Here is a 10790-nt window from a genome sequence, read left to right as displayed (position 1 = left end):
CCCGACCCCACCAGCTATTTCTCAGCCAGCCTGCAGCCGCGCAACGTGTTGAACCATGGGACAAAAGATGTACCTTGCATAAGCGAGCCGTGCGAACGCCTGCTTAATGCGGTACGCGATGGTGGTGTGGCTGCAGGGCAAATCATATACAGTACAATAAATTGAGTTAGGCAGCGGGAAGCCGTTGTCAATATGAAACATTTGCTGCACGTAGCCGCTGCCAGTCGTTCTTGCGCATGCAGAAAACAATGCACCTCGATGCGTTCGTTCGTGCATGCATCCCGTTACCGGGCTGGAGGGTACGGGCGGAACACGATCTGGAAGGTGGTCAGAGTCCTATTTAGCCTCTGTATACTATTTGGGCGAAGTTGGTGTCGACTTCATAAAAGTGGTTTGATATAGCCGGTTTGCCCGATGAGCTCCTCGGACAGGACAGCACGGGTCAGGGTAGTGATTCAGTGGGGATACTGTACGCGATGCACGTTGTGGATGGTCGGTGCGGGAGGTACGTCAGCGATCATGTACGGAGACCACGGAGATTTTGTGGAATTGGTTAGAGCGGAGAGTGATGTGAGGGGTTGGCACTTGGTGCCCGTAGCTTTTTGCATGTGTCTGTTCATTTATATCGTCGATTCGTCTAGACATCGTACATCGTCATCGTTCGGTCCGGTGAGCGGTTCTATTTGATGCGCTCCTCGGGATTGCCGAGCATGTGCGTTGAACCCACTTATGCCGTCTTTCCTTTCCGCTTCTTGAACTCTTCTATCCAACCAGCTGCCTTGTCCTTTGGTATCACGCTTATCGTTACCAGGCCGTCGACGATCTCTGGCTTTCCGCTTCCAAGTACTTTGCCTAGGCTCATCTTCTTTCCTACTTTGATCAGACCGCCGGCTGCAGTTTCCATGTAGGACTCTACGTTGTCGATGGTGTACTCGTGTTTCTCGTCCCATGGCAGCGGGAAAATGTATTCGAGATGTTCGTCTAGCTTCTCTTTCTCAGAGAACGCCTTGATGAAGTCAGACTGCGAGTGCATGGGATACAGCAGTATGACTGGCACCGTGAGTGTTGAGGAAGGATCCAGGCTGTTCTCCAGCTTGACAGTGGCGTCTTCCAGATCTGGGGGCTTCTCCGTGCTCCGCGTGAGGATATTCCGGCTCCTCAAGGCGAGTTTGAGTGTTAACCGCTCTGATGCAGCCTTTTCTTCTCGTTCGCGACGCGCCTTTTCAACGGATTCTATGTACTGCTTCCGAGCATCGATCTTGGTTTTGAGGGCCTTGAGGGGGGCGTTGTTGGCATCTAGGGCCAGGCCTCTGTCGCAAGCCCAGGCTGCTTCCTGTAGCTTGTCTAGTGCTAGACCAGCAGTGGCTGATCTGTAGAAGGCTTTGACGTTTGCGGGGTTGATCTTGAGCGTTGATACGCAATCCTGAATGCAAGAGCGATAGTTTTCTGCCGCGTGTCAGCAGACCGTAGTCGAAACTTTGGTGAAGAAGCCACAATGCCTGTCTTCAGGGTGTGCTTGCAAACTCACTCTTCTCCAAATTGCATAATGCTCGGTTGACATAGACAGCCTCTGCAATCGCCCTTTCCTTCTCCGCCTCCTCCTTCTCGTCAAGCTCTACGGGAATAACGTCCGGACCTTCCGCATCTGGATCAGGGTTTGTTTGTGGACCTTTGAGCGCCGCTATTGCCTTGTCGTAGAACTCTTTCGCGTCTGTCCATTGCTTTGCCCGCGCGCATTCGTTGCCTTGCTGCCGGAAGTTCTCAGCGATCTCCGCACGGGTTCCCTCGTACGCCATCGCTTTCAACGCCTCGAGCGCCATGTTCTCGCCTCCCTCGCCATCTGTTTCATCTAGACTGGTCATGAAGATTGGCATACGGTTCATCTCTTTCAGCAAATCGTCTACTTTTTTCGACTTGACATCAGCCATTGCTGGTGGCAAATCTGCAGACGCCGCCGGTGGGCCATTTTGATCTGTTTGCGCCATGTCGCCTGTTGTTTCGAGGAATTCACAACTATTGTCGCAAATATCACGATATGCTCGCTGTGACTGTCTGCTCGAATTTTCGGCGGATAGTCGCTTAGTCACGCAATGGCGGGGCTGCTGGCTTCGGGAACCCTGACGTCTGAACTTGCAATCACTGGCTGCCTGCGGTCGAGCAGACAACCCAGTCAGAGGGCACCACCAGCCACCCGCCTACAAGCTAGCAGAGCAAAGCAAGAAGGGATGGCGCAGGACAACGAGAGGGGCACGCTAAAATAGGGTGAGCCGGCACCGGCGCTTCCGCGTCATGCTATATCGTCTAAGCTTCTCGTCGACGCCGAAGGTTCAGGGCGCTGTAGCCGATTACGACGCAAATCTCCTATTTGCTTTTCTGAGACGACCACGAGTTCCAGTAGGGCCGAGCAATACCGACTGACACCTGACGAGGCATACATTGTGCGACAGTTGGATCGTGAGCTGTTATGTCGCGTGTCGGGTGGAATCATAGAATGTTCTGTTGATTGCCAGGCCGCCGTATTGCGCCCTCAGCTGTCCGCACATCAGGCCCACTCTCCGCTGGTGGACCAAGTACTCCTTGTTACACTCGGGGTCCATTATTCGTGAACCCCATCGGCGAAGTATCGATTCAGAATGATGGTTGCGAGCACTTCCACCACATGGCAAGGCTGTTTATTTGGAGGCGTTCAACGAAACGTCAATCGATCGCGTTCAGGATGCCACTTGCACGTCGCGCGACGCCTTCAAACTGTATCCTTCCCGTCCGCGGGGGATTGCCCATTCGACAGGCTCAGCCTGGCCAGAGATCAAACGTCATGGTAGCGTGGATCTTGCTCTCGATTTGTTGGGGTAAGAAGACGGCCTGCGATCCTCAACTTTCACATGTGCCGAATTCCTTACTCGACTACCCGACTGACCATGACTGAGGACTGCTACAAATACACTCTGGCATGATAACTAAGCATCTCACAAAAAGAACTCTGAGGCTCAAGTTTCCATTACTTTCAACTTGTAGAATTGCGTCGTCGATCTGGACTCGAGTTCGGCTCCTTTGCACCGCCAAGAGCGCACGGATGAATCCTTTCGTCTCAAAGTAGGAAGTCGACTACCTCTGCTTGACTCTCACCTGACTCGGCAGTACAGGATAAGGCTGCTCATTCATGCAACTGCCTACCAGTATGGCAATCCATATATGCCTCCTTTTTGAGGCTTCCAACAGGCATGGGATTGCCAGACCGAAACGTGATCAAAGTCTCAAGATCGATGTTCTAATTACAGGCGATGGCTATAACTTAACGGTACCGCACTGGCGCACCGGAGCGTTGGGCGCCATCGAGAGTTTGATAGCTCGGACCGGGACACGAACGTGCCACTTGGTCCAAAGCTTTCCACAGTGGGCCAAGTTTGCGGCGTGGGCAGAGGCTGAAACCCTGAATCACAGCTCATCAACAACGCCAGACTACGCCGGAGGCGTCCAGAATCACTGATAGGGCAAGGCATACGCGGAGCTTTAGACGGCGATAATATCCATCTAGCAAATTACCGTCCACGCAACTTTCGTCTGAAGCCAGCTGCGCCCAGGGTCGTATGAACTTGCGCCTCACATCTGCTGATGCTGCTCCCCTCGCGCATCTGTCACACCCCCTTCGTCAACACCGTTGCTGCCACCCGCATTCGTTACCACCTACCCCTTGTCGGGTCATTTCCTTCACCTCGCTAAGGTATTGGCCGTCGTCGCGGGACGCATTTAAGGGAACGTTGGACCTAAATGCGCAGCCAATGACGCTTGGCTGAAAAGCGGAAAGCGGATGGCCTGAGCCAATAGTGTCCCTGTAGTCCAGGGGACCCTCGGCTCAGCCTGCATGCAGGGATACTTGTGCTCGCTAGTGCGGAGATGTGCATAAGCAGATGGACTCGGACATCGAAACAAATTTGAGCAGGCACAGATGGGGTTTGATTGATCCCAGGAATCCTATTCGTGCCTTTGGCCATAGTCCCGCCTCCTCTTGGACTGTGCGGACTTGTGCCTGCGTTCCGGGATCCTAGCTGATGCATGGGCGATCACAGCGATTTCATGCTCAAGTTGTGCCTGTCCCTCCTTCTCCTCCCTACGCTCCGTGCCGTTGACGACACACGGGTATCATTCTCGTAGGGCCCGCTGCCCGTTGCTTGACAGTTCTTTTCTTACCATCAAAAGTGTTTTAGCACGCGCCATTAGTCGCTTTCTTCATCTCATTTGCATCGTATGTATGGAATGAGTTGAGCACGTTTCTCCATCTATCGACTTTCACCATTGTCACGTCATTCCTTTGAACCGTAAGTACGCGCTATTGATTCGTGACTGGACCTGTTCGTTACGACAGGACTCTTTGCTTGGAAGCCATTTGGTACTGACCTTCTACTGCAGTATCCAGACCATCCGAACGCTGCCGTCGCTATATCTACCCCACGTAATCCGATCCGACGCTATCCACTATCCTTGAGGACAACCGCTGCTATCCCACGTAACTAGCATTCAATACCCGATCGTAGTACGAACGAATCGACCGGTACGTGAACCATTGCCAGGTCTATTGGTGGTCGATACAATCGCTATTGTTACAACAATCAGTTGTGGAAGCGCGTCGACAGAGACTCTACAAAGACACCTTTGGCTACGGCAACAGGAGACGCGCCATTGACATATTCTGACTCTATTGCAGGCATGTGTTAAGCTATACATACCTACAGCACCACTTCGTTGTGGTTCTGAACACCCTACTACATAATATACTTTCCTGGCCTAGACAATACGCCCGACATGGCTACCGACTACTTTTCCGACCAGGAAACCTTCCTGACCAACCACCCGCTTCCCACCCCCGCTGGAACTCCATACAGCTCCTTATCCCGAAGAACCTCAACACACGAAACACCAGGAAGCGATGTTCCCAGTTCACCACCTCCACTTCCACACGACAACAGTTCCAGTTGGGACGATGCTGCCAACGACGAGAGTATCTCAGTTCTGGATCCCCGCCGCTTTACTCCAACCTTGCATGCCAATCTAGTCTCGGAGATCTTGAATCTCCGCCGGGAACTTGATTCGAAACACAGGTTCATCGATGATCTGGAGACAAACCTAGACACCGCGCGATCCGAAAACGACGCCCTTGCCAAACAGCTTTCCTCGTCCAACAAGGAAAGCAAAGCCGTCAAACGCCAGCTCCAGCACTTCGAGACCGAAACACTTGCTGCATTAGAAGAGATTGCAGGTGAAAGAGACAAGTTCAAGGAGACCAATGCCGACTTGCGAGAGAAACTAGCTGCAGCAGAAAAGAGGACAAGAAGCCAAGATGACGACTCTACCAAGGTGCACGACATGTGGGCTCGCGAAAAAGAAGAGTGGGCGGGAGAAAAACGAATCCTGGAGCGACGTGTTCATGTGTCAGAGACCCGCTTGAGGATGCTTTTGGACGAGATCGCTATCCAGGAAGAAGCTGCCAATGAGGAGGCTGGTGTCGAAAGTGAGGCAGAAGACCCGAGCAAGGACACTGGTATACCGGAGAGCGACGCAGGAAGCGTACGTTCATCGCCACAGCGAAGGTCATCCACACGTCTTGGACGTCATTCCAGGAACAGAAGCAACAGCAGTTACAGGAGCATTGGACGCAGCTACCGGATGTCATTGATGAGCTCTGATGGATATGGCAGAGGCAACGGTCTTAGTCTTGCAGACGAGCTCACATTCGATGAAGAAGAGGAAGAGTTGGATGATCTGGAGCTTGACTCGGACGACTTCCCTGAGAATGAAATGCGGGCTCGAAGAGTCCGCGAGTCGCGACAGTCGATGTTACCTGACGAAAAAGCAAAGCGCATTCTAGGATTAAGCAGCGATACCCAGCAAGTTACATGGGATAGCCCTGTCATGGCTGCCGATGATACCGAGCCGCGGAAGTCGTCATATGAAACGGTTCAATCGTCAGTAACATTGACGCCTCGCGATATTACTCTCGTCTTCCCGCCAACGCGACCAATCTATGTCGACACCGGTGTGCAACCGTCGCCTCCACCATCACCTGCCAAGTTGGTCATGGTGGAAGCGACGTCGCAAACTATTGAGCCATCTGTCCAGACCAAGTCGAATGATTTCCCATTTACTGCTGCTGAGGTTGAGGCCAACCAAAGTCGGAAGCGTGTTTCAGTACCCTTGACTTCCAGCCCGCCTGTCCAAGCCAGCCCTGAAATTTGCACAACGACCTCAAGCTCGGTACAGACAATCGAACAGCCTCTCAGTCCGCCACCTACGCCTAGGATTCCTCAGCCATCAGACAAAGCACCCTTGTCACCAGTCTACCAAACTCAGCTCGTGTCTACGGCAACGCAGACAGACTCGCCGATCGAGCCTGAAGTAGTACCAGAAAAGCCTACCAGAGCGCCACCGCCAGCGCCGATAACAATCCCTTCTATTGCTATCCATGCTCCTACATCTGCTCCTTCGTCGCCCAAGGCCCCTATCCTTCCTCCAGGAACCAAGACTGTCTCGACTCAAACCACCGGCGACCTGATAGCTCCAATGTCTTCGACTGGCATGCAGACCGAGCCAATCAGGATTGATCAGAGAGCTGTGAAGCTTCCTGCGCATCTCCTTCCTTCTGCTATAACCTCTAAGCCTGGAACGCCTGAGGCAGATCACGTCAAGACAATCAAGAAGGACTCTAGTGACGCCGAGAACTCTACTCTCAAGTCCACGTCTCGCCAGGACTTCATTACCCGTCTTGAGAAGGCTGCCGAGAAGAAGATTGAGAATCGTTACCCAGGAAATAACGACAACGGACCTTTGTCACGCCAGCTTCATTCAGACATGCTCAACCGACCCTTCCGAACAAGCAGCCTTTTCGCCGGTTTCGACGGCCCTTCGTCTGATGAAGAGGATGACGACGCGGACCTGAGCGACGACGACTATAGGAGCCCACAGTTCTCTACCCCAATGCTTTCATCGCGTAATGCAAAGAGCGGACGGCCAGTGAACCCACCTACCCCTGTTCCTGAAGACAAGGAATCAACGCCCATGCCTAGGCCATCGGAGGATTCTGTCAACAGTGTATCTATAGCGTCTAAGCGTAGCTCGATGGAGAAACCCTCTAGAGTTGGCAAGGCACAGCGTAACTCTATCGGCCGCCAGCCCAGCATCCGACGATCTGCCATGATCCACAGCGGAACCGCAGCGCACAACATTCCCAAGCCACCCTTCCCGGTTCCTACTCGATCCAGCTCCCGCAACAAGCCAGTGAGCAAGAGCGAAGGTTCGCAAAGCCCAACACCTCGCAATAGTGGCTCGTACGCTGGTCGCCGTCCATATGGCGTGAAGCATCAGCGGAAAGATAGCCTACGCAAGGTGCGATCTGCTGCTCCTGTCTCCAAGGGCGCACGCTCTCGCAGCAGATCACCCACACTGCCTGCGACTCCGAGCATTGCCGACACGTCTTCAATCCCTCCACTACCGAGCGACATTGCCAGCGCAAGTGGCTTCCGCCACCGACACCAACTATCAAATGCAACCGCAGCGACAAGCTACACAGCCAACGGATCTACCAACACTTCTGTCTCGCACACTAGTGTCGTCGATGCGATCGCTGCAGCCATGATTGGAGAGTTCATGTGGAAGTATGTGCGGAAGAGGAAGACCTTTGGTGGCCCTGACACGCCGGTGGATGTCAGTCGAGCAGCAGAGGAGGCTTCTTTGGCTAGCCATGGTGTGAGGCACAAGCGTTGGGTCTGGATCTCTCCATATGAAAGAGCCATCTTGTGGAGTAGCAAACAGCCAACGACTGGTTCCGCGTTGATGGGTAAGAGTGGTCGCAAGCGTAAGTCTCTCGAGTCCATGTCATTTTCTATCTACTAACATACCACTAGTCGTCATCCAGTCTGTTCTCGATGTCGCCGACACCTGTCCTGCCCCGAAGAACGAGACACTCTTCAACCGCTCTATCCTCATCCTGACTCCTGCTCGCGCACTCAAATTCACCACATCGTCCCGCGAAAGGCATTACCTTTGGCTGACGGCCCTTTCTTTCCTCGCCCATTCGAGCGCACCCATGCCAGATCTGACTTCTTTGCCACCCGTACCTCCGCCGGTCGACGAAACACTCCAACGTCAACAAGGTGCGACACTCCGCCGTAGCCGTGTTCAGGACTCTGTGCGTCTCGCCAAGGGAAGGACCAACCCAGTCATGGCTCGCTACGCAGCTCAGGATGAGCCAATGCCTAGCTTGCCATCTCTTGCTGGATTCGAAACGGCTATGCCAGACTCTGCTAGCCCTCCAACTATTCCTCGTGGGCCACAGCACGGCAGGAAGAGGAGTTCTACCGGACCGAGCGCACCTCCTCCAACTGTCCCCTTTCGCAGTTTCTCGCACCAGCATGTACCATCGGTCTACTCCAACGTATCATCTGATATGTACAGTGCCGGCGTACCACCATCAGTACCTTCGTCAGTCTACAACCCCAACAGCGGCGCCATGAGTTCGCGAACCTCAGAAGCCAGCACATCGACTCGTCAACACTTCTTCGACACCATGGGCACAGTCCGCATGGAAGCCTTCATCGACAACGCTCTCGGCGACCCCAAGCAGCTGAGCAGCTACGGCGGACGAGCACCGCACATGCAGCACCGTCGCCGACGCGGCAGCAGCCAGTGGAGCGCGAGCACGCGCGACCAGTCGAACCGAGGCGGCGGTCTCTTCGACTTCGACGCTAACGATCCTTTCCGTGGTTTCTAAACAACGCACTGCACTTACGACTCGCTCACGTGTGACGGGCATGTGTTACGGTCGCTCGGATGTCTTCCACCGCCTGTCGCCCATTTGTCTTTCGAACGTCTTCCATCTTTCGCTTGTACCGTCTTATTCTCTCACTACTAGGGCAACGACCCATACGACTCAACGTCATTGTGCGGAGGTCCCATGTACCTCGTCTGCATCTTTCCTACCGTCACTCTACTTCGACCCACCTTTTGTATTCTCCCACTCGCTCAACAAACCCTAGGGGCCTGACTGCAAGGCTAGAAAGCGGTTGTGCTCGCGCGCATCTTATCACTCGTACCGCCTATTGTAATGTTTCTTCTCTCGGCCGGCTTTCGCTGCTGCGCACCATTGATACCCCTCTCGCTACCTTTACCATGTGGTCTTTGAGCGACCTTTATTCCCTTGCTTGTTTTTCCTTTGCACGAGCGTTCTATATCCACTTTGTCTTGGTTGGAGGTGTAGCCTAGGCGATATTCACTCGCTACTTGGTGGGGGATGGGCAGGGGTTAGCCTCAGGGGCAATGATCCAAGTTGGTAGTTTGAACAATGCTACAATCAATACCGCTATCTATGATGTTTGACCAGTCTCCATGTGATGTTCTAATGTGCGTCGCTGGATCTCCAGTGCACACCATCACGTCACCAAGGGGAAAACTAAACAGGTCTGGAGCCTACAATAACGTTAGGCCACCTACTTTGCATATTCGTATCTTAATGCAAGCTCCACAGTGTTCGGATCCTTTCTTGAACAAAGCGGAGGCACGTATTGATCCGTGGCGCATTGCTGAACTCGTACTATGCTCCGATTCCTGTTCAAAAAAACGTTTGGGGTGTCTGACATAGCCGAAACCAAAAAAGCTTCATTCTCCGCCAACACCCCACCACGCCTACCACCACGTCTCCCTACACTACCTAAGGCCTCTACGGATCCAAAAAGAGAGGTCTTGCCCGGAATCGAACCGGGGTTGCCGGAAGATACTGATTTTGAGATCAGAATCCGGAGTGATAACCGCTACCTGGATGGTTATTAGCGGGGGCAAGTTGGTAAGTGAGGAAGAGGATCTACGCACACTACAAAACCGATTGTAAGCGAGTTGCTTGACTGATTGATGGGGCGATAAAAAATATTACGGATTATGTAGATGTGTAAAAAAGTGTGGAACAGACTTGGTGGTTTGCGTGGTTGGGCCGTGGTGGGGCTGCGGTGAGAATTTGCTGGAGAGTGGTGCGAGGACGCCGATGTATGCCGGGATCGGGAGGCACAGCTTTACTCGCATCACAACATCACATGTAGATTGCCTCTGATTGTCTAAGATGCATGTTACGTTGATGGGATAGCTGAGTATCCAACAGACATGAATCTTCTTATTTTCTTATCACAAAGTACACTCCTGCCTACTACATGCGCATGATAGAGTTCGTCAATCCCTTTAAATGTATTACTCAGGCTGCTACGACCATCTTTGCCTTTTGATTTAGAACAAATTGCTGTGTTGCGTAAGGCTCGCTACATCGCACTCTCGAAGTTCGTGTGCCGAAGTTTCGCCTTTTTGCCCGCACCCCTGCCAACGAACACTTCCTTCAAACATGAATGGACAGAAATCAGAAACTACGTGATATGTCCCTCTGAAGCATCGATTTAGGTATTTTGGAGTGAAATGTGTGTCTTCATTCGCCAACTCGAACTCTACCAAAAAAAGTCCAAATCCGCCTACGCCTATTCACTGCCCTCCCCTGCAACAAAAAACGAATGCACTACAATAAATGTAGCTCCTCTTGACTCATCGGAGGTTTGAACTCCGGACCTTCAGTGTCCTAACTGGTGGCTTTTGAGGCCCCTTGTTAGACTGACGTGATAACCAACTACACCAACGAGCCCTGTTTTATAGCAAACTGAGAAATTGTAAGACTTATGTAGTTGTTCCGGAAGCGCTGGCAGCAAAACTGAGGGAGTTGCACGAATTGAACTTGTGCATTCGCTAGGGCAAAAAGGGGGGGTTGAATG

The 10790-nt window shown here is 52.7% G+C and overlaps 2 protein-coding genes and 1 non-coding gene across 3 annotated transcripts; 1 reads left to right on the top strand and 2 right to left on the bottom strand.

Moving 5' to 3' along the window:
* Positions 1-727: 727 nt before the first annotated feature.
* On the bottom strand, positions 728-1985 carry J4E85_004268 (uncharacterized protein; the record flags this gene model as incomplete). The annotated part of the gene is made up of 2 exons (XM_051468527.1): positions 728-1446; positions 1529-1985. 2 exons carry the CDS (start codon positions 1983-1985, stop codon positions 728-730), a joined length of 1176 nt encoding a protein of 391 aa, XP_051328119.1.
* A 2815-nt stretch (positions 1986-4800) lies between these two features.
* On the top strand, positions 4801-8761 carry J4E85_004267 (uncharacterized protein; the record flags this gene model as incomplete). The annotated part of the gene is made up of 2 exons (XM_051468526.1): positions 4801-7846; positions 7896-8761. 2 exons carry the CDS (start codon positions 4801-4803, stop codon positions 8759-8761), a joined length of 3912 nt encoding a protein of 1303 aa, XP_051328118.1.
* A 1801-nt stretch (positions 8762-10562) lies between these two features.
* J4E85_004266 lies at positions 10563-10663 on the bottom strand. Its single transcript has one exon. It is a non-coding gene; the product is annotated as a tRNA-Val (tRNA).
* Between the last annotated feature and the right edge of the window lie 127 nt (positions 10664-10790).

The sequence above is a fragment of the Alternaria conjuncta genome (assembly GCF_024043145.1).
Source record: "Alternaria conjuncta strain BMP 0040 chromosome Unknown scaffold_5, whole genome shotgun sequence".
NCBI lineage: Eukaryota > Fungi > Ascomycota > Dothideomycetes > Pleosporales > Pleosporaceae > Alternaria > Alternaria conjuncta.
The sequence above is the reverse complement of the archived record's forward strand: the minus strand, read 5'-3'. Positions and strand labels throughout refer to the sequence as shown.